Source organism: Micropterus salmoides, unplaced genomic scaffold, assembly GCF_014851395.1.
Source record: "Micropterus salmoides isolate LMB-PRFRI ecotype aquatic unplaced genomic scaffold, ASM1485139v1 Ms_hic_scaffold_22, whole genome shotgun sequence".
Lineage (NCBI taxonomy): Eukaryota > Metazoa > Chordata > Actinopteri > Centrarchiformes > Centrarchidae > Micropterus > Micropterus salmoides.
The window spans coordinates 1137769-1163928 of NW_024041373.1; the positions used below are offsets into that span (position 1 = coordinate 1137769).

General features: G+C 39.6%; 2 protein-coding genes across 3 annotated transcripts in view; one reads left to right on the forward strand and one right to left on the reverse strand.

Moving 5' to 3' along the window:
• Nucleotides 1-359: 359 nt before the first annotated feature.
• LOC119917423 (zinc finger protein ZIC 4-like) lies at nucleotides 360-8172 on the reverse strand. The gene is made up of 2 exons (XM_038737746.1): nucleotides 7438-8172; nucleotides 360-4374 (listed from the first exon to the last, which is right to left on the reverse strand). Exons 1-2 carry the CDS (start codon nucleotides 7958-7960, stop codon nucleotides 3743-3745), a joined length of 1155 nt encoding a protein of 384 aa, XP_038593674.1. The 5' UTR covers nucleotides 7961-8172; the 3' UTR covers nucleotides 360-3742.
• Nucleotides 8173-14208: 6036 nt separating this feature from the next.
• vps8 (VPS8 subunit of CORVET complex) overlaps nucleotides 14209-26160 on the forward strand; it is a 59659-nt gene continuing 47707 nt past the window's right edge. For both annotated transcript variants that reach the window (XM_038737352.1, XM_038737353.1), the window contains exons 1-4: nucleotides 14209-14324; nucleotides 22543-22611; nucleotides 23163-23293; nucleotides 24925-25021. In XM_038737352.1, coding sequence (XP_038593280.1) covers nucleotides 14253-14324; nucleotides 22543-22611; nucleotides 23163-23293; nucleotides 24925-25021 — 369 coding nt within the window. In that variant the 5' untranslated portion in view covers nucleotides 14209-14252. The remainder of the gene's footprint in view (nucleotides 14325-22542; nucleotides 22612-23162; nucleotides 23294-24924; nucleotides 25022-26160) is intronic.

Below are 26160 nucleotides of genomic sequence, written 5' to 3' on the forward strand. Positions count from 1 at the left end.
TTTTTTGTCAAATTAATATTTCAGCCAAGGTCATGAATGAGCTTCCATGCTCAGGTGGTGCAGTAGTAGTCCTCAGGCACGCTGGATATGAATTGTTTCAGCTGCTCTGTGGTCAGATTTCTGTAAAATCTCTTGACCCCACACTTACAGTAACTCCTAACTTTAGCTTTGTTCTTTTTAAGCCAGATGAGCCTTGTTAATTGTCACGATACGGACAGCTGGAGGCTGTGTTTTTCTCAACCGTTTCCATAGAGCCATTTAGAAAAATCAAGATACAATACTGAAAACTAAAACCCTTGTCATTTGTCTAATCATCACAAAAACATTGTCATTATTCAATAGCAAAGCTTGTAACTTCGGTCAGTCTAATAATTTCTTTTAATTTCATTTCTTAGTCACTCATTTACTCACACATGATGAACGCAACTTAGTGTTGCTAAATCAGAGGGTTGGGGTGGGGATACAGGTCATCACTGGAGATCATGACAGTTGCCCTGAATCCATAAACATTTTTTATAGACAGAATGAATGGATCAGTGAACGTATGGGTGATTAGAATCCTTCAATGATGTGATACTGCATGAGACAGCCTTTCTCAATAAAACACTTCCTAAAAGGAACACAACGATGTGCTGTTCAGTGATCATAAACTCTGATATGTATGCTCTATCAAGTCAAACTATTGTTTAAAAAACAAATTGAATGAATCTGTAGGTCAAGATTTAAGGTAGCAGACAGCAACAACCTGATTTCTTGCAGCCCGAGTTTAAGATCTGTGTTGATCATGTGCCTTCAACATGCTTCAGTTTCCCCCACATGATAGTTAGGCCTATACTTTTAACAGTGTTTCTGACATGAAAGCCAATGGAGCCTAACATAATGACAATCCACTCCCAAGTCAAATGCAACAGATTTTATCCTCCTCTCAGTTTGTGGTTACATGCCAGGAATATCCATCAATCCATTATCTATACCAGCTTATCCTGTGCAGGGTAACAGAAAGATGGAGCCTATCCCAACTCACATTGTGTGAGAGGTAGGTACGATTCTAAGATGCACTGCGATGCGGACGCGGTAGATTCTGCATGGAAGCAGTGACAGAACATAATCATGGGTTAGCAGCCTACACAAAATTATAGCCTACTAATGTTGATTGTTGATTTTCCAGGCTCAGCTGGACAATAAAGTTGTGAAGTTACAGCACGACATTGCAACGTCGCTATCTTGCATTGAACTGTGGGTGAAAGTTAGGCTAACGTTACTTTTATAAGTTGGGCGATTTGGGGAAGGGAGGCAGAGATCTACAGCGAGTGATAAAAAAGCCAACCAATATTTTGAAAGTGGACATTTTGGATTTTATGAACTTACTGGGAAGCAAGAACTGGACAAGACATGTGCTGTGTGTAAAATCTGCCTCACAAAAATGAAACGCTTTGGGAATACAGAGAATTTGAGGAACATGAGCTGCAGTCTGCAGTCATAAAGAATACAGCGAGCCCAGCTCATTAGCCAAGAACTGAGGAGACTCTTTCAACTCTGCTGTCCAGCTCTGAAAGGTTTAGCTACTGAGGCGGGTCACACAGATACTGGTGTTGGAAAGATGCAGCTTTTGATGTTATAGACTGTTGTAGTCTGATTTTTGAAAGCAAAATTTATCTGACTGCTTGTATTAAATGATGTAAAACTAGTAATATATATAAAATTGAGGATGCTACACATCGAGATGCATCATGAATTGTTGTTCATTCAAATCAATGACAGGTAATTGAATCATGAGGCCAGTGAGGATTCACACCTCTAGTGAGAGGCATGGTACATGTGGACAAGTTGCCAGTCTAGTACGGGGCCACCATTCACACACATTTACACCTCAGGTAAATCAGTTTCTGATCAGACCTGCATGTTTTGGACCGTGGGAGAAGGAGAAAACCCACACAGACCTGAGAGAACTCCACACAGATCCCAGCTGCAGGATTCAAACCCCAGACCTTCTTGCTGTGAGGTGACAGCGCCACTGTTCCACTGCCATGCAAATGCTACAAACTTCATTAACAGTTGCTTATTCATATCTGGAGATGACTGCTCTTGAAAATCAAAACTCCACTGACACAATTCTGTCCTTGCTCTCAAAACGTGTTCTGCTCTAATAGAAGTACATGCAAATTTGTGTTCTGTTCAACTTGGGGGTTGTTTTGGCTGTTTTGTCAATCATTCCTAGTAACAAGCCTGGGAACATGGTAACTAAAATGTATTGGAAGAGAAAACAAAGATGAAAGGTAAAATTATTCCCCAATCTATTTCTTTCCCCCAACCCAGTTGCACTCAGTTTTCCTACACAGTGATGGATTATTAGAGACATTTCAGGAGTGCTCACTTTCACTTTTACCCTGGTTGTAGACCTGGGTGGTAACAAACTGTAATTGTCCTTTAAAATAACATATAAATCCTGTCACTGTTGGTTCAAGCTATCTGCTTCAGGTATGTTTTCTTACGTGACCTTCTAGTGGATGGATAATGTACACTGAAGTGTTCTCAATGCAGTAACTCCAAACATAGATTAAACATTAATGACAAGCTGTACCACAATCTTACACAATACATTCAAAATTCAAAACTCAATTCCATGACGACACTTTTTATGGCTGCACCATTTCATCAAAGGGAAAGTACTCGATGTCTTGTGCATCATTTAATACACATTTTCATGTTAAAGGAATATAGGTATGACTTACAGTACATGGTCATTTTGGAAACCTTGGGGTATTGACTAAAATGTAAATGGGAGTGTAAACAGATGCAGGTGATTAACCCACTTAAAGGTCCATAGAGTTGAGGAGGTTAAGGAGACACTTGATGATCAGTACAAAGAAGAATCAGTCCCTCTGTCTTCAAACTGCGGCTTCACTGTTGGCTGCTGTGCTGGATTAGATCACATAAAACACTTTTGAACAAGTTCCTACCTATAGTTTGTTAGTAAAGGCCTCAGCGTGCTTCAAACAAAGTGCTTGTCGGATTGCCCTACAGTATCTGAGCAAAATCAGCTGCCTCCAACAACATTTGTATTTTTCTGACCTTGTACGAACTAGTGAGTTTGAAGCCTACTGAGGCCTCCACAGGCACACACTCACCTTCACCCTCTATGCCTGCTGTTTTAGACCTGTGCTGCGTTGCTATGTGTACAGTGCTGCCGAGGTTAACGTGAACCCCTTTCCATATGTGTCAATTTAGCCCTTGAAATGTCTTCATCTAGGTGGAGCTCTTCAATAAACTGGTCAATAATCTGTCTCCCTAGAGAGGTCACCATGTACACACACCCTCTTCATATCCTGTAACAGCAAGCAGAGCAGTCACCAACATTCCCTGGTCCATTTGTACAATGTTATCCCCTGTGTTAGTTCAGGTTAGCTAACTAACACCGATTAGATAACTTGCAGTTTTTGGTCAAACATTTTGTTTGATAACCATAATGATGGATGTCCTCCTGTCCCTACTGGCAACGTCTGAGCCATTGCTTTTGGTCTGCAGATGGTGACAATCTCCGAGCTGAGATTAGTATTCGAGACGGGGAATAAAAAAGCCTCCAATCTCCCCACAGCCCTCTCCATCTTTAAAAGGGCCACTGATGTTGAACCATACGCCTGCTGGTTCTGGGAAATTACAGCAACTATGATTCCACAGAGCATGACCTCTGGCATGACCTGGGTCTGACAATATGTGAGGTCTGTCTACCAGTCCCTCCATCCTACGTGACATACTCCTCGTCATCACTAGGTTCTGATTTGATGTGGTCTGGGTGAAGTAGAGGAAAATGTGGCGCCGTAGTCCTGGTACAGACATACCACTCCTTAATGTTAGACAACTGAGGTAAGGCTGGGTTGACTGAGCGCTGGCTCCTCCGTGGAGTCCTGCCACTCTGCTGCTTCTGGGCCAGCTGATTCTTCAGGCCCGACAGAGAGAGATCCAGAGGCATTGCCATTGGGGATGAACTCTGCAGCAGCAGCTTATGGTCCACTTCGCTGGCTGAGCTGATATCCAATTCATGATTGGACAGAAGAGGAAAATGAGCATTTCTGTTGGCAAGTGACGGAGAGAGGCGGTTAATTTTAAGGTCGAGAGGCTCGAGGAGAGCCTGATGAGGTTGTTGAAGTTGATGAGCGATGGAGTCGTACGCGTCCTGGGGTTCAGAGGTAGGTGACGACTTGACGTGGACCTTCATGTGTTTGCGCAGGGAGCTGGGGTGGGTGTAGGACTTGGTGCAGCCCAGGGCCTTGCAGTCGTAGGGTTTCGAGGCCGTGTGGACCTGTGAGTGCTTCTTCCGGTCGCTGCTGTTGGCAAAGCGTCGTTCACAAAACTCACACTGGAATGGCTTTTCACCTGCAACACAAACATCACACGCACCGTTATCGCAGTTTAGACTGAGCCCGGAACTACTGGTACAGTTGAAGCGACACTCCACCACTCAGGCCTATTTAGACATACACATGTATTCTTTCTTTAATGCCACTGAGTGCAGTTTGATCCACGGGTGTTGACTGTAATGAGCAAGGAACTCTTATTTAATGGATGTGGGACGGTGTTCAGGTTTTGGATGGAGGTAATTAATAAGAAATCTTGAGGATTCTTAAGAAATTTTGTTTGTAAATGTTTCTTTAGTACGCCCATGAAGTGATTTGACTTAAACCATTTAGATCTTAATTTAAGAGCAAAAGAGTTTAAGGAATCATTTGCGTATTTTTAAACCTGCACCCTATTTTCACATATTTGGGTTTAGAATAGGGCTGGACGATACCGCCAAAAATGTTATCACGATAAAAAAATTTCATATCTTTCGATCAAATCGTTATTTCTTTTGAGTTTAAAGGCAGATTTTTGCTCCTGAGTGAAAGGTGAAGAAACCTGATAGTTAACTGTGGTTTAAACTCGTCTTTATGGTCAACACTTGAGGCCAAACAGTGGATCACTTCAGCAATATGAGGTAGAACATTCCAAACGATTACGATAAAATCTTTGTCAACAAATATGCAAGAGTAAAATTAAGTAAAAGCTTTTCCTCAACAAAATAAACATGTTAATAAATAAATCAAGTCCTAATTGGTGTATGATTTAAGGGAATAAAGTCAAACATTTATTGAATATTTACCGAACATTTTAAAAATGACCTGTAGGTACAAAATGTAGCTGCAAACGACAAAAAGTGCTTCTTTTTGACACTGACAGGCTCAGACTGTTACACCAGGTGTCTGACAACATCGCTGAAAGGATGGATTCCTACGAGGGACACCCGGTGACCCCCTTTGTTTTTAACAGGAGACATTTTCATTGTCGCTTAATCTGTCGATTATTTCCTTGATTAATTGATTAGTTATTTATTCTATAAAATGTCAGAGAACTGTGGAAAATGTCGATCAGTGTTTCCCAAAGCCCAAGATGACGTTCTCAAATGTCATGTTATGTCAATAACCCAAAGATATTCAGTTTACTGTCATAGAGGAGTGAAGAAACCACAAAAGATTCACATTTAAGAACCTGAAATCAGAGAATATTTACTTTTTTTCTTAAAACAAATACTCAAATCAACGACTATTCAAATAGCTGCCGATTAATTTAATAGCCTAGTTGATAGATAGTTGATTAACCGATCAATCGTTGCAGCTCTAATTGCAGGAAAGGAAGGTGGAAACGAGAAGACGAGCTTGTTGTGTATGCAGAGGAACTGCTAGCAAGACTTTATTTCCTAACGTTACTCCAACACAACAAACTCCTCTCTCTAACTCTGACTCACGTTTCCACCATGGTCTTCATGCAAAATCTCGCCTCTTGCGAAATTTCAGAGCGAGAACTGTCCTTGAGGGAGACTATAAAGGCAGAAAAGCCACCAAAATACTAAAAAAAGAAAACAAAGGGTGTCACTGGGAGTCCCTCGTAGGGATCCTTTCCATGATGTAGTCAGACACCTGGTGACAGTCTGAGCCTGTCAATGGCAAAAAGAAGTAATATGTTGCAGCCACTGCAGCTGGTTCTAGGCTGCTGACTGAAGCCATCTACTGCATGGATTGCAAAAGGTTTTGTACCTACAAGTCATTTTGACACCAAACTATAGCCCAGGTGTGGAAATACTGACAGTATCCTTTGTGAATTCCTTATTATCTTCAACTAGTAGAAAACTTGATAATATTGGTGTCTGGGTCAACAATATATCTGACGAATCTCCTCACGCGTGAAGAACTGGGTCATGTTCAAAAATAAACGCAAGAGGTAAGAGGTAGGCTTATTTATTTACTTTAGTTACTTAGTACACTACATTATTATTTTGAACTCTCCTTCCTGCAGCCAACAGATAGGTCGACACACTACAATAACTATATCAATAATTATTCTTATGATGAGTATATTTTAATATAGCATCTTTCATGTAAAATGTTTACAGAGAAAATGATGTGAAATAATTGAAATGATTATAGAAGAAATAAAGAGATTATCTCAGCATATCTCAGTTTCAACAGTTGATGGGATTCTTCTAGTTCATTTTGGTATTTAGGAGTGCTATTCACAAGCTATAACAAAAACAGGGTTTAAAATACTGAACATGTTGTTATCACTACATCTCCATTGTGCGGAGGCTGTTTGGGGACCTATGTTGAATATCTTCCACGCTCTCTCCCTCACACTGTCTATTAAAACCATGAAATGCCCCTTAAAAACACTTACACCAGCCGAAAGGGATTGTTCACAACCTGACAACCCAAGAGTTGCTCTTATTGATGTTATATAATTGATCTACGGGGTATTAGTAAAGGATTTATTCACCATTAATAAAGCCATTAGTTACACTTTCTAAACCCTTTATAGAGAGAAGAAAGCAGCAGTGGGTAGGCTAACCGTCTCACTGAGTGTCACTTTTTAACAAACTGGTAACTGTGTATTAAAAACCGCACACACACACACACACACACACACACATAAAATCTGCCTATGTGTTTGTCTGGGTAATTCAGAAAAACAATACAATTCCTGCAAGCTATGTTTTTATGCAGTCTCTGCATTAAAATGATAATTACAGCCGTGTGTACTTTACACTCTCATTTCTGTTTTGTCCATCTAATCAATTAGACACAGCATTCATCCTTTCCCCTCCCTTATGATCCAGCTGCTTTGTGCTGCTTCCTGTCACCTTGCATGACTCCTGAGCTGCAGTTTCGGCCCGTGATTCCTCTAGGAAACAAGGAAGCAATGAAGGGCGGATGTGAATGGGAACTGAACGGAGCCTGCGTAAACATGGAGGGGATTCCTAGCAGACTGGGGAACAATCTCTATTAACCTCTGTATACTCCGTCTCAGGCAGGCGGCTGCTGTCGTGACGGATGACACGGATTTAAGAGACTTTGATGAGTGTGTCGCAGCGCTGTGTGTGTAGTCAAGAGAATAATGAAACCCTACCAGTGTGCGTGCGCGTGTGGATCTTGAGGTTCTCGGAGCGTGCGAACATCTTGCCGCAGTTGGGAAATGCGCAGGAAAAGGGCTTCTCCCCGGTGTGCACGCGAATGTGGTTGATGAGTTTGTATTTGGCTTTGAACGCCTTCCCGCCGCGCATACACTCGTCCCACATGCAGACGTGACTGAGGGTCTCGAGACCCGCCGCTACATGCTCGGTGGTGACGTGGTCCACCAGCTCGTGCATGGAGCTGAAAGTTTGGTCGCAGACGGATGTCGCCGTCCGCCCAAGCCTCTGTCTCGAAGAAGTTCGGTCAATCCATTTGCAGACCAGTTCAGTTTTGACGGTGGGGCCTTTGGAGAAATCCAGTAGGCCGTCCATCCCACCGACGACACCGCTGTCGGCAGAAGCGGAGATGCTAGTGGCTCTCGGCTGTGGTGGTGAGACGATGCTCGAAGCCCCGGAGTTGTTGTTCCCCAGCGGAGAGACGAGGCCATTGTGCCTGGCCACTACAGCCGTCCGCTTCATGCTCAGCACGGCGGGCTGCCCCGCTCCGGTCGCCAACTACAATCCTCTCTTCCACGTAAAATGACTTCAATCCAACTGGCAAAGCGTCCGCCGCTGGCCTGCGTCCTTCCTGTGTGTTTTGGTGAAAGGGAGAGCGCATGCGGCAGTGTCTTTACCCCCCGCTGCTCGGTGTTAGATCCCGAGAGTCAGAGCCTCCATGCTTTTATTTACTGTGTGAATGGAGGTGAACGGAGTCGAAGGGATACAGCGGGCCGCGACCCAACACTGTCTAGCAGCGTCCTTTTCTCCTTTCTTCTCCACTCCTGCCTTCATTCCTTTTCTTATTTTTTAAACTAGCAGACCCACAAAGTTATAATAAAACAGGAGGGGGAAAAAAATCACATTCAGTGACTATACTGTGTCACAGTGTTTATTTGGAGGCAATTTGTGTTGAAATGAAAAATAACATAAAAGCTAGGCTATATATAGGCTACACACACACTTTGTATTTATGTATTTATCTAGCATTTGTGGAACAATTGAAAGTGCACACACTAACATTCCCATTATCTAGGATGACAGTTTACTCACCAGTTTCAATGCTGTTATTTTTGATGTTTCTATTGTTATCCCGAAGAAAAAGAACAAAGAGTTTTCTTTGTGTCCAAAGCCTGATATAGCATAACCTCCCAGCCATAATAGGCCACTGTTTCCAAGAAATGATTAAAAACAGGACAGCCCATGTTGGGAGGATTGTTTTTTTCTGCATCATAAACACCGAAATGACCTTTATGAATAAGAAGTGAGGGAGCTATGCTTTTTGCACTAAACCATAGATGTTAATGGATAAAAGTAAGTTAATATACAATAATACATTCATAATCATGAATACATAATAATAGTCATCTGATCTGCCTGGTAGTAGACTACTTTGACTACTTTACGCAGCGGAAGTGTTCTGCACAGGTGTGTAGTTATTTTTTTTAGTTGCACTGTGACAAAATACAGCTAAATCTAATTCTGGAGCCTTGCATTAAGTATTTATAGGACTGTTGGATTAGATTGTACAACAGAGTACTAGGGCCACTTTTCAAAGAAAAAAAACCCTACAGATTTTTTATAAACATTATGACAATAAAGGTTTCATTTTAAGTAAGAAAAGGTGTGAAAAATGTCAAGGAACAAAAATCTATATTTTGTGAATAAATTAGTTGTAGCCTAATATGTATAATATTTTGAGAAAAATACAAGGAATCATAGTAGTATAATACCAAATAAAAGTATGAAATTAAAATGGCTCTTAAATTATTAATTCATAAAGAATGAAAAGTAAAAGTACTCACTAAGAACAGTCCCATTAAATTGTTGTCTCTTTACATTATATTCACTACAGTTGTCAGATGAATGTAGTGCGGTAAAAAGAACACTATTTCTTTCTGAAATGTACTGCAAAAAGTGTTAACTATGTCAGATAATATAGAGTTGCCTTATATCTATTTTGAACTGATGAGTTTGTCTCACTGTCACAACATTACTGGAATAATCTGACTAGAGTGGGTTGGCTGTAGCACTTGGGGACTTGATATTCTCCAGTCTGCTGTGCCAAAGCACAAAGACAACAAAACACAAATCAATGGTGTTCTCAAGCTCTCAAGAACTGCAACTAACAATTATTTTCACAGCAAAACAATTTATTTGTCACATACACAATCATACACAGGCCAGTGAAATTAGTAAAAGAATACATCTGTGTATTTCAGAGAAGTTAAATAGTATGACTGTGGATGAGTTTCATAGAACTAAAACAATATGACTGGTACACATATTTTATGCAGTGTGTGGCAGGTGGATAGATTATTATTTGAATTATAAACTATGAAGGCTACGTGAAGTGAAAGTCCCTGGTTCAGGACCGGTTGGGAACTACAGGGGACCAGGGGGAGCTTGGCTCTTTATAAGGCATAAGAGCCCATGAAAACATGATTTATGAAATGCTGAGGGAGGGATCTCTAAAATATTGACAATATGCTATTTTCACCATGCATTTCTATTTTTCTGTACCTTTATAATCATGGATCATGTGTAAAATTAGGCTGTTTTTGATGCATGATTCATGCATGAGGGTGATTCATCACTAATTCAATTTAATAAAGATATAAGCATGCGTGCTGTTCTTGTCATGACCATTGAAAAATGGCGTTCACTCACTTAAACACAAAAATCATAAAAAAAAGTCTCACCCAGTATGCATGCCGAATTGCCATGATCCATTTAAGATAAAGCACCAGGTGAAACGCTAAAAAAGTTTTGTACAGCAAGAAGGACACATCTTCCCACCTTTGCTGTCAATGATATTGTCATGTTGTCATAGACTCCAATGCAATCTGACTTCTTTTTGCAACCGGTGGAGTTGTAATTTTATTTAGAGACCCAACAATTCCCACCAGCAAGCACTTGGCTACACAGGCAAGGAAAAACTCCCTTGAGGCAGAAACCTCAAGAAAGACTCAGTGTGTGGCCATCTGCTTCGACTGGTTGGGAGGGGGGGGGTGGCAACACAACATTTATACAGGAAATACAAACAGTAGTAGTAGTGGTACAGAAAATGAATAATGGTACTGATGATTATAGTAATATAAATGATTATAAGAATACCAGTTATAATTGTAGCAGTGGATGTTGTACAGGAACAAGAGGGCAGCAGGTGACTCGCAGACACAGATCCAGACTCTACGTCTCCAGGGGGATGAGGTGTGGCTGCCCACCCGCCCCGCCTGGGGTTCTGCCTGTCAGGGAGATCCAGCTGCACAGAGTGGAGCAGAGCTTGTATATGTTTTACAATTATGTAAAACATATACAAGCAGAAAATCGTGAAATAGTGACTGCTTGGCAATATAACTGGAAAACACAACTAAGAAGAATAAACAAGTTATCAAAATAGCTGAATGTAAAGCCCACTGCTTAGTAGAATCACCATACTATATACTATATAAAACTATAGTTTTTGTGTATTAGGAGGCAGTTTCAGCAAGAAAATTTGTATAAATTATCTGTACTATAATGATTGTCACGACAAGTTAAGCATAATATACATTTGCACGGCATGAATTCCAGCCATTCATTAAATATTCACCAGTGTGTTGCACAGGTGCTACTTTGCTGTTCTTTCTCTCATTGTTAAGCTTCTGTTAATGAAACTCAACACTTCCTGCAGATGTTTCACTGTGAATCCTCGTCTCTCCACTCTCTGTTCTTCTACTGACATTGACATTGAATTGTAGAATCTTTTCACTTGTTTCTGTGTGAAACAAAATACCTAAAAGAATAGGTGTGTTCCTTCAGCTCTACACATTGTAACATTACAGTATCATACAGTTTATATTTCTGTGTTTAAAAGTTTCATTTAAAGTTAAATAGACTGACCAATCACAACACAACAGGGTGGCACAAATATAATATAAAGCTACTCTCCTCAAAAAGAAATTCTCCAAAAGTGGTGAGGGCTGAGATCTTTCCCATTTCACATGTTGGTCTGGTCTAAGGACATCTACATACCAGTTATAGTCATTACATCACTTTCTGGCAGCAGGTAGCAAGCCTTGTGTGAAAATCCTCATTTGATTTACATGACCTTTTCACTGTGTTATCAACACTTGATCTACTGGGAAGTAATGTATAATTAGTTAATTGAAAACAATTAATTATCATTCATACAGCTTATAGGAACATGACGTACAGTTAGTGCATGCTCTACAGAAAGGCAAGACAAGTTTAATTGTATAGCACATTTCAACAAGGCACTTACAAGTGCTTTACATAAAACAAAAGCAGCATAATATCAAAAGACGTCTAAATACAATTAAAAAGAATTAAAAGGAAAATAAAAACAAGATAAAACAGGACAGTAACATTTACAGTGCAGTGTAGATAGCAATAAAAGGTGATCAAAAAGCCTTGATTTAAAAGAACTGAGAGTTGCAGCAGACCTGCAGTTTTCTGGGAGTTTGTTCCGGATATCTGGTGCATAAAAACTGAACGCTGAATCTCCATGTTTAGTTTTGACTCTGGGAACAGAAAGCAGACCTGAGAGGTCTGGATGGTTCATAGTGTAGCAGAAGATCAGAAATGTGTTCAGTCCCAGAACTATTCAGAGCTTTATAAACCAACAGCAGTATGTTTTAAATCAATTATATGACCGACAGGAAGCCAGTGGAAAGACCTGTGCAACGTCTGCACTGAAAAAAATATTGTTTTTTTTATTTATTTATTTATTTATTTTTTTATTTTTTTATTTATTTTTTAATAAAATAAAAAAATAAATAAATAAAAAAACAATATTTTTTTCAGTGCAGACGTTGCACAGGTCTTTCCACTGGCTTCCTGTCGGTCATATAATTGATTTAAAACATACTGCTGTTGGTTTATAAAGCTCTGAATAGTTCTGGGAAAAAAATATTGTTACCACCTGCACCAAATGTGGCAAGTATATCTGTAAGGACCACACCTCGTCATGCATCTCCTGCTGCACATGAACTGAACAGCTCTCTCTCTCACACACAGACACACACACGCTTTCTGATTTGTTTTTCAAATCAATTCTTTCAGTTCATTAGCTTTATTAGCATGAAAGTATAGAAAGCAATTTTGAGACACAAAATAGTACTATTAAAAACAAATCCACAAACCAATAACACAACATAGATAAACTACAACATGTAAAAGCAAAACGGTCCACATGTGTACATGTTACTTTGTGTGTCTGTGTGATAGGCTTTGTCAAGATAATTATTTGTCATATTCAGTAATGTTGTTTCAACTAGTGTTCCTGCAGTTTGCTACATGCAGTCACATATTGTACAGTTAAGTATACTGTATGCTGTTTGTAGGTACTTCTCCTAATAGAATCTTTTCACTGCCATCTAGCTCTGTGAAGTTTGGGACTAAAAAATCCAATTTCTTAAAGTGTTGCACTGTGATATTTTTTTATTTGTCACATTTTAAGAGGAAGTGCATCTGTGTCTCTGCCTCACCTGTCATGCAGCGATCAAAGACTCTTTCATCTGTTGACAGCCCAGGCTTCTTGTGTAGTCCTTTCTCTGTGGCTAGACTGTGGTCACTGAGCCTGTATTTGGTCAGGATCTGTCTCTGCTTTGTATCTCTGACAGTGAAGAGATAATCTACCAGTTCTATTCATGTTTTGGGGCACAAAAGCAATTAAGTTTTCAGTTCTTCAGTTTGTAGTGCCTGAAATCTCAGTGTGCATGCTCAGTTTGAGATGTCACCTTTTTTAATGTTAAGAAACAATGTGTTATAGATGATCAGTTATTAATTTCTCTCTCTCTCTAAATGCAATCTCCTTTAGCAACAAGACTGGTTCAAAGTGATCTTGTATATCTGCTTCATTTCTAAACAAAACTTGAACAATTTGCATGTTTGGCCATAACACAGGATGTAAACTTTAGATTGTACAGCGCTTTTCAAGAACATTAACATTCACACTGAAAACACAGAAGATAAAATGACCACCCGAGCCACATAAAAAAGTGGCCTAAAAAACACAGTACATAATAAAGATACGTAATAAATACCCAACACATAGTAAAAAAACATGATAAATACACATTGTGTGGTAAAAAATGTTTAATACATAGAACATAAACACATAAGATGCAGACCAGTCTCTAAACAGGTGTGTCTTTAGCTGCCTTTGAAAGAATCCATAGAATCAGCAGACCGAAAGGTGTGGGCAGAGCATTTCAAAGTTTGGGTGCAAGGGCCTCACGCTGCTGTTCAACATGAAGTAAAACTTGACGTGTCTAAACTGCTTGCAGTGCCAAATACTCATGTAGATTGGCAAACAGCCTCCTGTGCTGAACGCAGTTATACCAACCCCCACAAGGCACATGCAAGGGGCGAGGGCCCGTTCAACTGCTTGCAGCTTTAATATCAAGGATATTTTTATATCAAGGATATTTTTATTTATTTATTTTGTTTTACCATTTTAAAATGTTGCCATATTTTATGGACTGTCACAAGTTTTTTGTAATAGTCACATCATATATTTGTAACACATACATATCACATTTGTATTTTGTTGTTTTTATGATAGTAATCTTAATATTTTTTATTAATAATTATGAATATATAACAATAATTTAATTAGCAAAAACTACTGTGTGTTTTCAGCCAGCTTGTGAGTTCTGTATCTTTTAGAGACTTTATTCTGAAAAACTCAACCGGAAAATGTAATTAATGTATTTCCTGCCAGAGGAGTGACAGACAGGCTAGCTTCTCTGTCCATGTTATCCCAGAGATGTCGGAGTCTCCGGACGCCCGCAGCCTACTCTCTGCATCCTCCCAGCTCAACCTGATGGAGGTGGACGCGGTGAGAGACTCTCTACTTCTTCTACTGTCGTGGCGACTCAGACTTGAGGGAGAATTAACTGTGTGCCGCCGCAGCAGTCTGTTGTTGACACCGGATGAGAAGTGGCGCTGCGCAGCGGCTGCTCTAAATGCTGCTCCTAGCTAACGTTACACTTTACTCTTCAGCCGTAGGAAGAATTCATTTCTGTTAATAACGAAGGCAGCATGAGTTCATGACAGCTCCGAATGAGGCCCAGCTGCGCAGGTCTGCTTCTCCAGGAGCTGCCCATTGTAGCCTAACGTTACGGGAAAACGGCATGGGATTTTATGGAGACATGTCTGTGTTGTATTAAATTTAGCACTTAATTAAAGTTAGTTAAGCAAGAGACGTTAACCAAACCCTCTTCAGTTGAAACCACCAATGTTGCTACTTAAGCCTGAGCTTTGTAACTTTATCAAGGCGTTTTCGGACAGACTACATTAACTTAGTCTATTACACTGTCCTAAAGTTTGCTAAAATGCAGCTCGCGCTCAGCGGTGTAACATTTATTAAAACAAGAAAGCTTGTCACTAGCTGTAGGCTATCTCAGACAAAGAGTGAATGTGTTCTCTTCAGAAATCTAAAAGTAAGTGTGTGTTTACTGGTACAACTTGCCGTCCGCGGCGCCGTCACTTCCCGTTGTGCTTCTCCTCCTACACGTCCAACAAACTGGAGTAAACTGATCCAAAGGCTGCTGTTCGGTGTATATGTATAAATGTTATACATTGGATATGATTCATATAAATAAGTGTGTGTGTGTGTGTGTGTGTGTGTATTTGTACCCTAACGCTGGTCATTTGAGTGGGTCCCTATTTAAAATGTGTTTTTTTGACAAATGATAGTGTTAAACTTGTAATGGATAGGTATCGTTAGGAAACTCTTATTGGTTCTTTTTCATTACTGAAAGTGCTTTTTAAAAATATATTTAAATAAAGACTATATTCAGAACAGGATTTGAATTGAATATCTTAAATATAACTAAATATTATTTCTGCACCACGGCCTTTCTGCTCTGCTGAGCAAAGTCAGTGTGTGTGTGTGTGTGTGTGTGTTTTCTGGAGCTCACAGAGGGCAGGATTTAGATAGTTTCAACACGGATTTGTCATTCACAAAGTAACATTAAGAAAATCACAGGAAAAGGAGTGTCAATAGTGAGTTTACTGTGTCAGATGCAGGACGTGTACCTGTCAACATCTCTGCAGCTTCCAGCACACCTGTAGCCGGTAGTGATGACAACACTAATACAGAAATGGGGACTATTTCCAGGGAGCCTGCAATGTCACGCCTTTCCATTGGCAGAATGAACAGTAGTTGGTTTTGTGGTGCATTCAAGCACAATAGATTATATTTGCTTGAAGATCCTTAAGTGCATTCTAGGCAGATGTTGGAAAGGTGTAAATGCATCTGTAACTCCAAGAAGCATACGTAAGCTTTACACCTCCCATAGCATAACAGTGTATGTCAGTGTGTATGCTGTGGAAATGAGCCATTGTTCTTATTAAAGTAACAAGGACAAATGTCCCCAGCCAACCGAGCTGCTGTAGCATTTATCTGATGCGGGATCATCTCAACCACTGAAGGATCTGTGTGGATGAGGGAGCGGTGTGAGTTAGAGCCAGTGGAGGTGTCAACTTTTGTCTTGCTTGTAGTTCATAAATACGATTCATTCATGTGGTTGTGGATCATTGTTAGCTAACACTAGCTAGACTGTTATTGTTGTAAATAAACTGCTATGTGCAGAAGTAGTTTTTGGCAGTTACCTGACATCAGATATCGCCTTCTTCTCGACAGGAGGTGACCCTGATTTGCATGTAGCCTGGGAAACCTAAAATGGATTGCAATCAGATTTGTGTTCCGGCCAACAGAAACACGTATATGTGACTAAGTGTAAATTAAATTGTCTGAACTTTCACCTGGATATAAACAAGTGTAAATGGGGCCTGTAAGACTGAGATGACTGTAAAATCCATCTTACCAACCTTCTTACACGTACTGTTCTAAACAAGAGGAATGAATGCCCCCTAAAATTAAGGCACATTGTTAAAGTACAAAGCTTTTATTAATGTGGCCAGTGTATATTGACTGCACAGTGGTTCTCATCAGGGTCAAACACACACAGACAGGTAAATACTAGACGGACAGCGGGGCATATTTCTATTTCTAGTAGGTTATTTCTTATTTTATTTTTTAGTACTCACTACTTGAATCTGCTCACCTTGCTTTTACCTTCAGTTCTCTTTTCCCGACACACACACACACACCTGCTTGGTACGGTTGGGATTCACCAGAGGCCCCGCAATTCGATATTATCACAATACTTATGTCACGATACGATATTATTGCGATTTTAAACATATTGCGATGTATTGGAATTACTTTTATCCAACTTTAAATTGTGTCCCCAAAGGAAAGCTCTTTTTCTAGGGCCTGAAAAAGCAATTGATTTTATTATTATAGTGCCAAAAAGGTAAAATTCTCATGTACAATTTCTGTAATAAAAGATCGATACTTGGCGTCCGCGTATCGATACAGTATTGCCACGAAAAATATCGTGATACTATGCTGTATCGATTTTTTTCCCCCCACTCCTCCTGCAAAGGTTTTTTGTTGACACACAAAACTTGAAAATAAACTATTCAGGAATATGCCAGAAAGAAGACCAATACTTTTCCTGCTCTGTCACAGGCTGCATTATAGATGGATTTTTAAACATATTTTGCAGTTATAGCCTTAATGACCATTCTTTCTGCACAACGGACACTCCACTCCTGTTTTGTCATTTCTGACAGTGCACAAGCATTGACAGTTCTCTTGTTTAATTCCTATTGGCTGAAATGCTGTATGTACATCATTTTGCTAGACAGTGATTTAATCATCCATGCAACTGACATGGATTTATATAAATTAATATAAATATGGAGAGGTTGCTAGTCAGATTATTACTGTGGTTGTACAGTGGGTACGGAAAGTATTCAGACCCCTTTAAATTTTTCACTCTTTGTTTCATTGCAGCCATTTTCCAAAAATCAAAAAAGTTCATTTTATTTTTCAGTAATGTACACTCAGCACCCCATCTTGACAGAAAAAAACAGAAATGTGGAAATTTTTGCAAATTTATTAAAAAGAAAAACTGAAATATCACATGGTCATAAGTATTCAGACCCTTTGCCGTGACACTCATATTTAACTCAGGTGCTGTTTCTGTTTCTTCTGATCATCCTTGAGATGGTTCTACACCTTCATTTGAGTCCAGCTGTGTTTGATTATACTGATTGGACTTGATTTGGAAAGCCACACACCTGTCTATATAAGACCTTACAGCTCACAGTGCATGTCAGAGCAAATGAGAATCATGAGGTCAAAGGAACTGCCTGAAGAGCCCAGAGACAGAATTGTGGCAAGGCACAGATCTGGCCAAGGTTACAAAAAAATTTCTGCTGCACTTAAGGTTCCTAAGAGCACAGTGGCCTCCATAATCCTCAAATGGAAGACGTTTGGGACGACCAGAACCCTTCCTAGAGCTGGCCGTCCGGCCAAACTGAGCTATCGGGGGAGAAGAGCCTTGGTGAGAGAGGTAAAGAAGAACCCAAAGGTCACTGTGGCTGAGCTCCACAGATGCAGTCGGGAGATGGGAGAAAGTTGTAGTAAGTCAACCATCACTGCAGCAATCCCCTAGTCGGGGCTTTATGGCAGAGTGGCCCGACGGAAGCCTCTCCTCAGTGCAAGACACATGAAAGCCCGCATGGAGTTTGCTAAAAAACACCTGAAGGACTCCAAGATGGTGATAAATAAGATCCTCTGGTCTGATGAGATAGATTGAACTTTTTGGTGTTAATTCTAAGCGGTATGTGTGGAGAAAACCAGGCACTGCTCATCACCTGTCCAATACAGTCTCAACAGTGAAGCATGGTGGTGGCAGCATCATGCTGTGGGGGTGTTTTTCAGCTGCAGGGACAGGACGACTGGTTGCAATCGAGGGAAAGATGAATGCGGCCAAGTACAGGGATATCCTGGACGAAAACCTTTTCCAGAGTGCTCTGGACCTCAGACTGGGCCGAAGGTTTACCTTCCAACAAGACAATGACCCTAAGCACACCGCTAAAATAACGAAGGAGTGGCTTTACAACAACTCCGTGGCTGTTCTTGAATGGCCCAGCCAGAGCCCTGACTTAAACCCAATTGAGCATCTCTGGAGAGACCTGAAAATGGCTGTCCACCAACGTTTACCATCCAACCTGACAGAACTGGAGAGGATCTGCAAGGAGGAATGGCAGAGGATACCCAAATCCAGATGTGAAAAACTTGTTGCATCTTTCCCAAAACGACTCATGGCTGTATTAGATCAAAAGGGTGCTTCTACTAAATACTGAGCAAAGGGTCTGAATACTTATGACCATGTGATATTTCAGTTTTTATTTTTTAATAAATTTGCAAAAATTTCTACATTTCTGTTTTTTTCTGTCAAGATGGGGTGCTGAGTGTACATTACTGAGAAATAAAATGAACTTTTTTTGATTTTTGGAAAATGGCTGCAATGAAACAAAGAGTGAAAAATTTAAAGGGGTCTGAATACTTTCCGTACCCACTGTATGTAGGGCTCAACGATTAATTGCATTTGCGATCTTATCACGATATGATAAAACGAGATTTTCTAATCACAAAGGCTGCGATTGCACTTCACATGACACGCAGGAGTAAACCAGTCAGAGGAAGCATCAACTTCGCACGTTATGCTTTACCTTGTTGTTGTACAATGGCCTTAAGCTTGAGAGAAGCCGGCGTTGTCGGAGAATTACTAAGCTTGTCTATTAAACATAAGAGGCGTCACTTGGTTTTATTTTCGTTGGCCAACTTTTGAATTAAACCTCAAACTGAGTATTTTTTGGAGGTTTTTGAGATAGATGCATTAATTGGTGGTTGAACTGTGGGATTTATATTGAGTGCTTAAAGTATAACACACTGTGGTGAACTTAGTTTTTCTTGTGGTCTGTAGATAGGCCGACCTGAGGATATTATATCATATTATTTAATGCTACGATTTGACTCAAATGATCTTTTTCATATTATTAAAATTTGATACTTCTTGTCCACCATTGCTCATAATAATAATTCATGCAATTCATGCACCACCTAATTTCATCATAACACAGGGCTGACCTTTAATCTATCTAATAATGTGTTGTTCATGCTATACACTGATTTATCGTCCTTTTTGAATAATACAGGAGGTAAAGAGCTTAAAAATGAATTGCATATTAAATTGCAATCGCAATATTGGTAAAAAAAAATCGCAATTAGATTATTTTCCTAAATTGTTCAGCCCTAGTTGTAGTTGAGTTTTTTTTAACCTCTTTCTGTAAAAAAACAAACAAAAAAAACACAGTTAATGCCCGTTATTATTAAAGCTTCTGATTTATGACCTGGAATAAAACATTCGAAAGACTTGATTTATTTACGTTGTTCATGGACCAATGATCCCCCAGATTATTATATATATATATGGCAGAGACCGTTTTCTTGCTGTTTCAAATCTCCCAGCTTTAATACCTTTCTCAAAATGTCTGTGACATAGCCAGTACAAAGCAAATGTGGTCTCTTCATGGAGTATTACTTGTTGTTCTGATCTGGTCATCAACAGTTAAAAGGTGAAATTTGCATAATAAGTAGGAAGGGCAGAGATGTTGTTAAGTGCAAAAACTGATCCCTGTCCACCAACAGGTACTACTCAGAATTTTTTTTTCTAATTTACAAAATAATTAAGATGAAATCTGATGATTTTAATGTTTTCTACAAAACAATATCACTGTGGTTTGGTCTCAAGATCTCATTCTACAATTTAGTTATCTGACGCTGCAGTTTGGTGGTCTGATAATAGTGTTACACCCGCCCTCCACCCATGTGTCCATGGAATTCACTCTCTCTGCCATTTAATTATCTGATACTGCCATCTGGTGGTCTCATACCACAGGAAACTGAATTCATTTTGATAGATTGACCTTGTCTTTCGCTTCAAAGAAAAACACAGACGACTTCTTACTGATTTAGTGAGTTTAATTATTTATTTATAACTAAATGCCTGATCTGACTAAATAAAGGATTAATAATGTGGAATGTCATAAAGAAAGTAAATAGACACATCAGATGAATAGCAGATATTAAAGGGGCTATGTGTAGTTATTCAATAAAATTACGTATCATTAAATCAGTTTTTTTACTTAATGGGCTGTAACCTCACTTAGAAATGAACAACACGCCTATTTTCTCTATGTTGCTTGGAACAGCCGCTATTCTGTTAATGTGAAGGTATGGGGTCGGGATGTAGCTGCATGCGCACTCCCGAGCCTCTCTCCGACTATAGCGGCAACACCGGAGCTACCGAAATGCAGTCCACTAACACCATAAAACAACCGGCTCCCAGCACAACATAGACTCCAACATAAACTCCATGTAAGGATGAAAAGCAACAATAAAGGTTTATGTGCTGGCCCTTGAAAACACATACATTTAGCTCCTTTTAAGTGATGAAATAAACCTGATGTTTTTGACAATCATGAAGTAAAGTATGTGATCTGATTATTGAAACAAAAATGTTAAGGTTCTAATGTAATTCTTGGGCAATTACCTTAAAAATGTCCTCCAGTGGCTCAGGTACATCTGCAGTTATGCTGGGAATATGAGCTGTTCTCCTTTTGATAGTTGACTTGGCGGCTTTTGTCAAGTCAAATAATATGTCAAATAACATATCTGGTTACACTAACATCGTCAGCTATAACAAAAACTATAATATAACAAATGTTCAATAAATGTTTAAATTATATGAATAACAAACAAATTAGCACTTAATTTGTCAGTTAAGATCTTTATTTTATTGAGGAAAAGGGACTGAACAAAGAATTTACTTAATTTTACTCATGAATATTTGTTCATAAAAGATTTGATTTCAATTGTTTTGAAAGTTCTACCTCAAATTTGGTGATCCGTGGCAACTGTTTGTCACGTTCTGACCATAAAGATAATATAATATCACTTAGGAGCAAAAATCAGCCTTTAAACTGTATAATGATTTGACATTTATCGTGATAATTATCAATATTAAATGATATGACATTTTTATCAGGATAACATTTTTGGACATATCGCCCTGGTCTAATTCAGAGATTCCGACTCCTTGTTTTCTTCAGTATTGTTGGCTTTAGCATAAAATAATTTCCCATTTTCCATTTTCCTGACTGACCTACCAAGGGGTTTATTTCTTTTCCTTGTGCCTTATCGGTGACTGTAGTAGGCTTTTACAGCTGGATTCATCTTTTGACGCTATGTAAAGGAAATTATGAAGATAGCCGTGGTTACCATATGTCATTGTTAAAAATAAATTAATAGCCTAAATAAATAAATAATATCTTAAAACTACAGCCATAGCCCGAGCATTAACCATATTGCTCCATACCATTGCTCAGGTTCAGGTTCAGCTGGGGTCTAGACACAATGGATAAGACTAGTTTATTGCTAGTCACCCATTCTAGTACTGTCTGCAACTCTTTATTGAGGGTTGCAGTGATTTCATTAACTGTGGGTGCATACATATTGTTGTATCATCTGCATACATGGACACACAGGCTTTGCTATCTCTGGGTTGAGCCAGAAATCGCCAATAAAGTTGTCAGAATTCTGAGAAGGTTCTGTCTGCTGTGTGATAATGCAGGACTGTCTTGAGTGAACAGATTGAAACAAATTGGTGGATAACTACTGATTTGAAGAATCTGGAGAGATGCTGACCTTTGCGTTGTGCAAACACCACCAGCTTGGTCAGAAAAATGTCAAATGAACTGGACCAATACCAAAGCCTCTGCTAGGCTAAAATAAAATAAAGTTGGATTAACCTCATCCTCAGTGCTTTACAACACTTCTTGGCTCGGGAAGCTCACTTGCTATTGCCAAATACCAGTGGTTGGTAACCAGTCAGTGTTTCCTATTTTAACTCCTATTGGAAGTCTCGGGTCTGTGTGGATTGGATGGATTTCACTTAAGTAGCATTTGCATAGTGCTGATGAGTGGTTTGTAGTGTTAATTTGGGGTAAAACACATGGAGGACATGCTAAGAAAGATGAAGGAGGTGTAAATATTCACATAACAAAGAAAGTACAGAGAAACAAATACTGCTTTCTAACCCTCTGTGTTTTTGTTCTACTTTGGTTCTCAGATTGACGATAAAGAGTTTGACATTCCCCAAGTGGACACACCTCCCACACTGGAGAGCATCCTCAATGAGGTGAAGTACATGTTCTTTTTGAAAGTAACTTTAAGCAGCTTTGAGAAGCTGCTACACTTCTTGAACATTTTATATATATATACACACACAGTGTTAGTATTTTTCTTATATTTACATTTTGGCCAAGTGTCCTATCGCTGTGAGTGTGACAAGTGATGTACTGTATGATTAAAAACTGCTTAGCGTCTTTTTGCAGTTACAGTGATTAAAATCATCCAGGATAAAGGTTGGGCCATCCGGTGAGACAGAGTGAAGTTGTTACGATACTGAGAAGATGAAGTCAGCAGGAGACATTTTGCTTTGCTTTGGGATGAATATTTACAACAGTCAGGGAATTCCCTCATCAGGTAGAAGGGTCTTAATGATACATACAGTAGTTTGATGTCAGGTAAACATATTAGTGGGCTGTTACATAACTGCTCCTTTTGGCGTTAATGTGAGAAGAGCAGCAGGAAGTAAGTGCTTTGATTTAACAGTAATTTTAAACAGTCCTGCCACAGATGTAGGAGAGCCCTCTGGTTGAGGTGTGTTTTTTTGTTGTGTGTCTGCAGCTGGAGGATGAGGAGGAACCATTTGTGCTGGAGGACACCTGCGTGCTAAACACAGACAACATGGATGCTCACTCCTGTGACACTTCGTCTCTGGCCAGCTCTGACAGTGGAGACCCAGCACACCTCAAACGGCATGAAAAAACACACCACACAGCCTCCTATTCTGTTTGCCTTGTATAATGCAGATGATATTCAACTATACATCTTGTTTAAGCCTCAAAATGTAGCAGAATTTAGGTAGATTTATTGTTATAAAATGAAATTGAGTTTGTAACTCCCTTCTGCTACATAGCAGACAATATACATTAGTACAGAAGCAATTATAAAATGGTAAGTCTGATAGCTTGGGAGAAAAGCTGCTCTGCAGTCTGGTGGTGCGGCAGCAGAAACTTCTATATCTCTTCCCAGAAGGCAGCAGGGCGAACAGGCTGTGGCTGGGTGGGTACTGTCCTTTAGTATCCTTTGGGCTCTGCAGGCACCTCACCTCACCGATATCACTGATGCTCTGGAGATGGGTACCAATGATCTTCTGAGCAGTTTGAATCCCCCGCTGCAGAGCCTCCGGTCCTGGGCCGTGCACATCCCATGCCAGTTAGTGATGTTTCCAGTCAGGATGCTTTCTGTTGCTCCTCTGTAAACGCTGACAAGAACTTGGCGAGGGAATTTGGCCTTCTTAAGCTTCCCCAAGAAATACAGTCGTTTCTGAGCTTTCTTCACCAGCGTGGAGATGTGAGACGACCATGTCAGGTTCTCTGTGATGCTGATTCCCAGGAACCTGAAATAGTTGGAAATATAACTAAACACCTACATTTTAGTAATAATAATAATAATCTTTATTTGTAGAGCACTTTTCAAAAACAAGTTACAAAGTGCTTTAACAAGTGTAAAGATGTAGTGTAATGCTGTAGTGTATTGAAGAACTTATTTCTGCCCCAGATTGTCCCTAAGGTAAGGATAGTCTAGATTCAGTTTCCTCTTCTGTTAAATCTTCCTATAAAGTCTATGTGTCAGTGTGGGCTAGGCTATGAGTCTTGAACAAAATTATAAGTTTGATTTGGTATGTTTTTTCCAGCTGAGAAACATTGTGAAATTCAGGTCCATTAAGTCTAAAGCTTAGATGGAGATTATTATTTGTGCTTTGGTTTCGTCCTGCCTCACCTTGCTTGTACATTACAACAAAAAAATAGCAAGTTAACAAATAAAGTACTCTATTGGTACTGGTATTACTTTAAGGGTACTTGTTTTGGTACTGGTATCGAAAAATGTTAAACGATACCCAATCTTAGTTACATTATATTCAGGTTAAAGTTATTTTATTGCCAAAATACTGTTAGCTTAAGTTAATAATATATTTTATTTAGAACCTTTGTTTATGTGTGTTAACAAAGGTTCACTCTGCTATAAAGATAATCTGTAGGCAGGGTAATAAGGCTGCCTAATTATGACAAAAATCATGAAGTTTGATTAATTGCCCAGCTGATAGGTAGTGTCATAGACGCCATATGGGTGCTGCTGCAGCAACCAAAGCAGCACAAGCATGAGTCAATACAAAGCCACATTCTGACCCTAAAATAGTCCTGTGAAGAAGTGACCACCAGCCAGAAAAACAACAGAAAGACTCACTATAACTTTCTTTTGATGCATGCCTCCTTGTCTTTACATGTCCAAGGTAATAACATTGAAAATGTCTTATTTGTGTGTGTGTGTTTGATCTGTGTGCATGTGTTTGTGTGTCTGTGTGTGGACATGTACATGTGTGAAGAAAGAGGAGGACAGTGGATCCAAATGCGACAGTTCATGGCTCTGTTGTTCGACACAGCCTGCTGAAGGGCATCTCTGCACAGATCGTCTCTGCTGCTGTAAGACTTCATGCACGCGCACACTGTGGGGTGTAAAGGGTCACGGAGGACAAGACGCACTTACAGATCCTTTTGTGATTATTTACTCCAGTCCACCGTGTGTGTATGCATGTACATCTGTGTGTGATTAGTATAACTCATCCCCGTGGACTCCCACATGTGTATGTACCAGAGGCCCTGCTTTGTACTTTGATAGCTACATACTGTATAATAGTAGGCCTATAGCACACTGGCTTCCTACCAGTGTGTTAGAGGAGAAAACAACGTCACCTTCACGACTCAATCATTGCTGATATAATAAACACTTCCCTTTCTGCATGTATCATATCTTTATATCAACAATTAATTCAGTTGCATTGCAGACATTAAGCACTAGCTTATATATATGTGTGTGTGTGTGTGTGTGTGTGTGTGTGTGTATGTATGTATGTATGTATATATATATATATATATATATATACACATACACACACACATAGGTGCTGGTCATATAATTAGAATATCATGAAAAGTTGATTTATTTCAGTAATTCCATTCAAAAAGTGAAACTTGTATAATGTATACATTCATTCCACACAAACTGATATATTTCAAGTGTTCATTCCTTTTAATTTTGATGATTATAAATGACAACTAATGAAAACCCCCAAATCAGTATCTCAGAAAATTAGAATATTGTGAAAAGGTTCAGTATTGAAGACACCTGGTGCCACACTCTGATCAGCTAATTAACTCAAAACACCTGCAAAGGCCTTTAAATGGTCTCTCAGTCTAGTTCTGTAGGCTACACAATCATGGGGAAGACTGCTGACTTGACAGCTGTCCAAAAGACGACCATTGACACCTTGCACAAGGAGGGCAAGACACAAAAGGTCATTGCTAAAGAGGCTGGCTGTTCACAGAGCTCTGTGTCCAAGCACATTAATAGAGAGGCCAAGGGAAGGAAAAGATGTGGTAGAAGAAAGTGTACAAGCAATAGGGATAACCGCACCCTGGAGAGGATTGTGAAACAAAAGCCATTCAAAAATGTGGGGGAGATTCACAAAGAGTGGACGGACTGCAGCTGGAGTCAGAGCTTCAAGAACCACCACACACAGACGTATGCAAGACATGGGTTTCAGCTGTCGCATTCCTTGTGT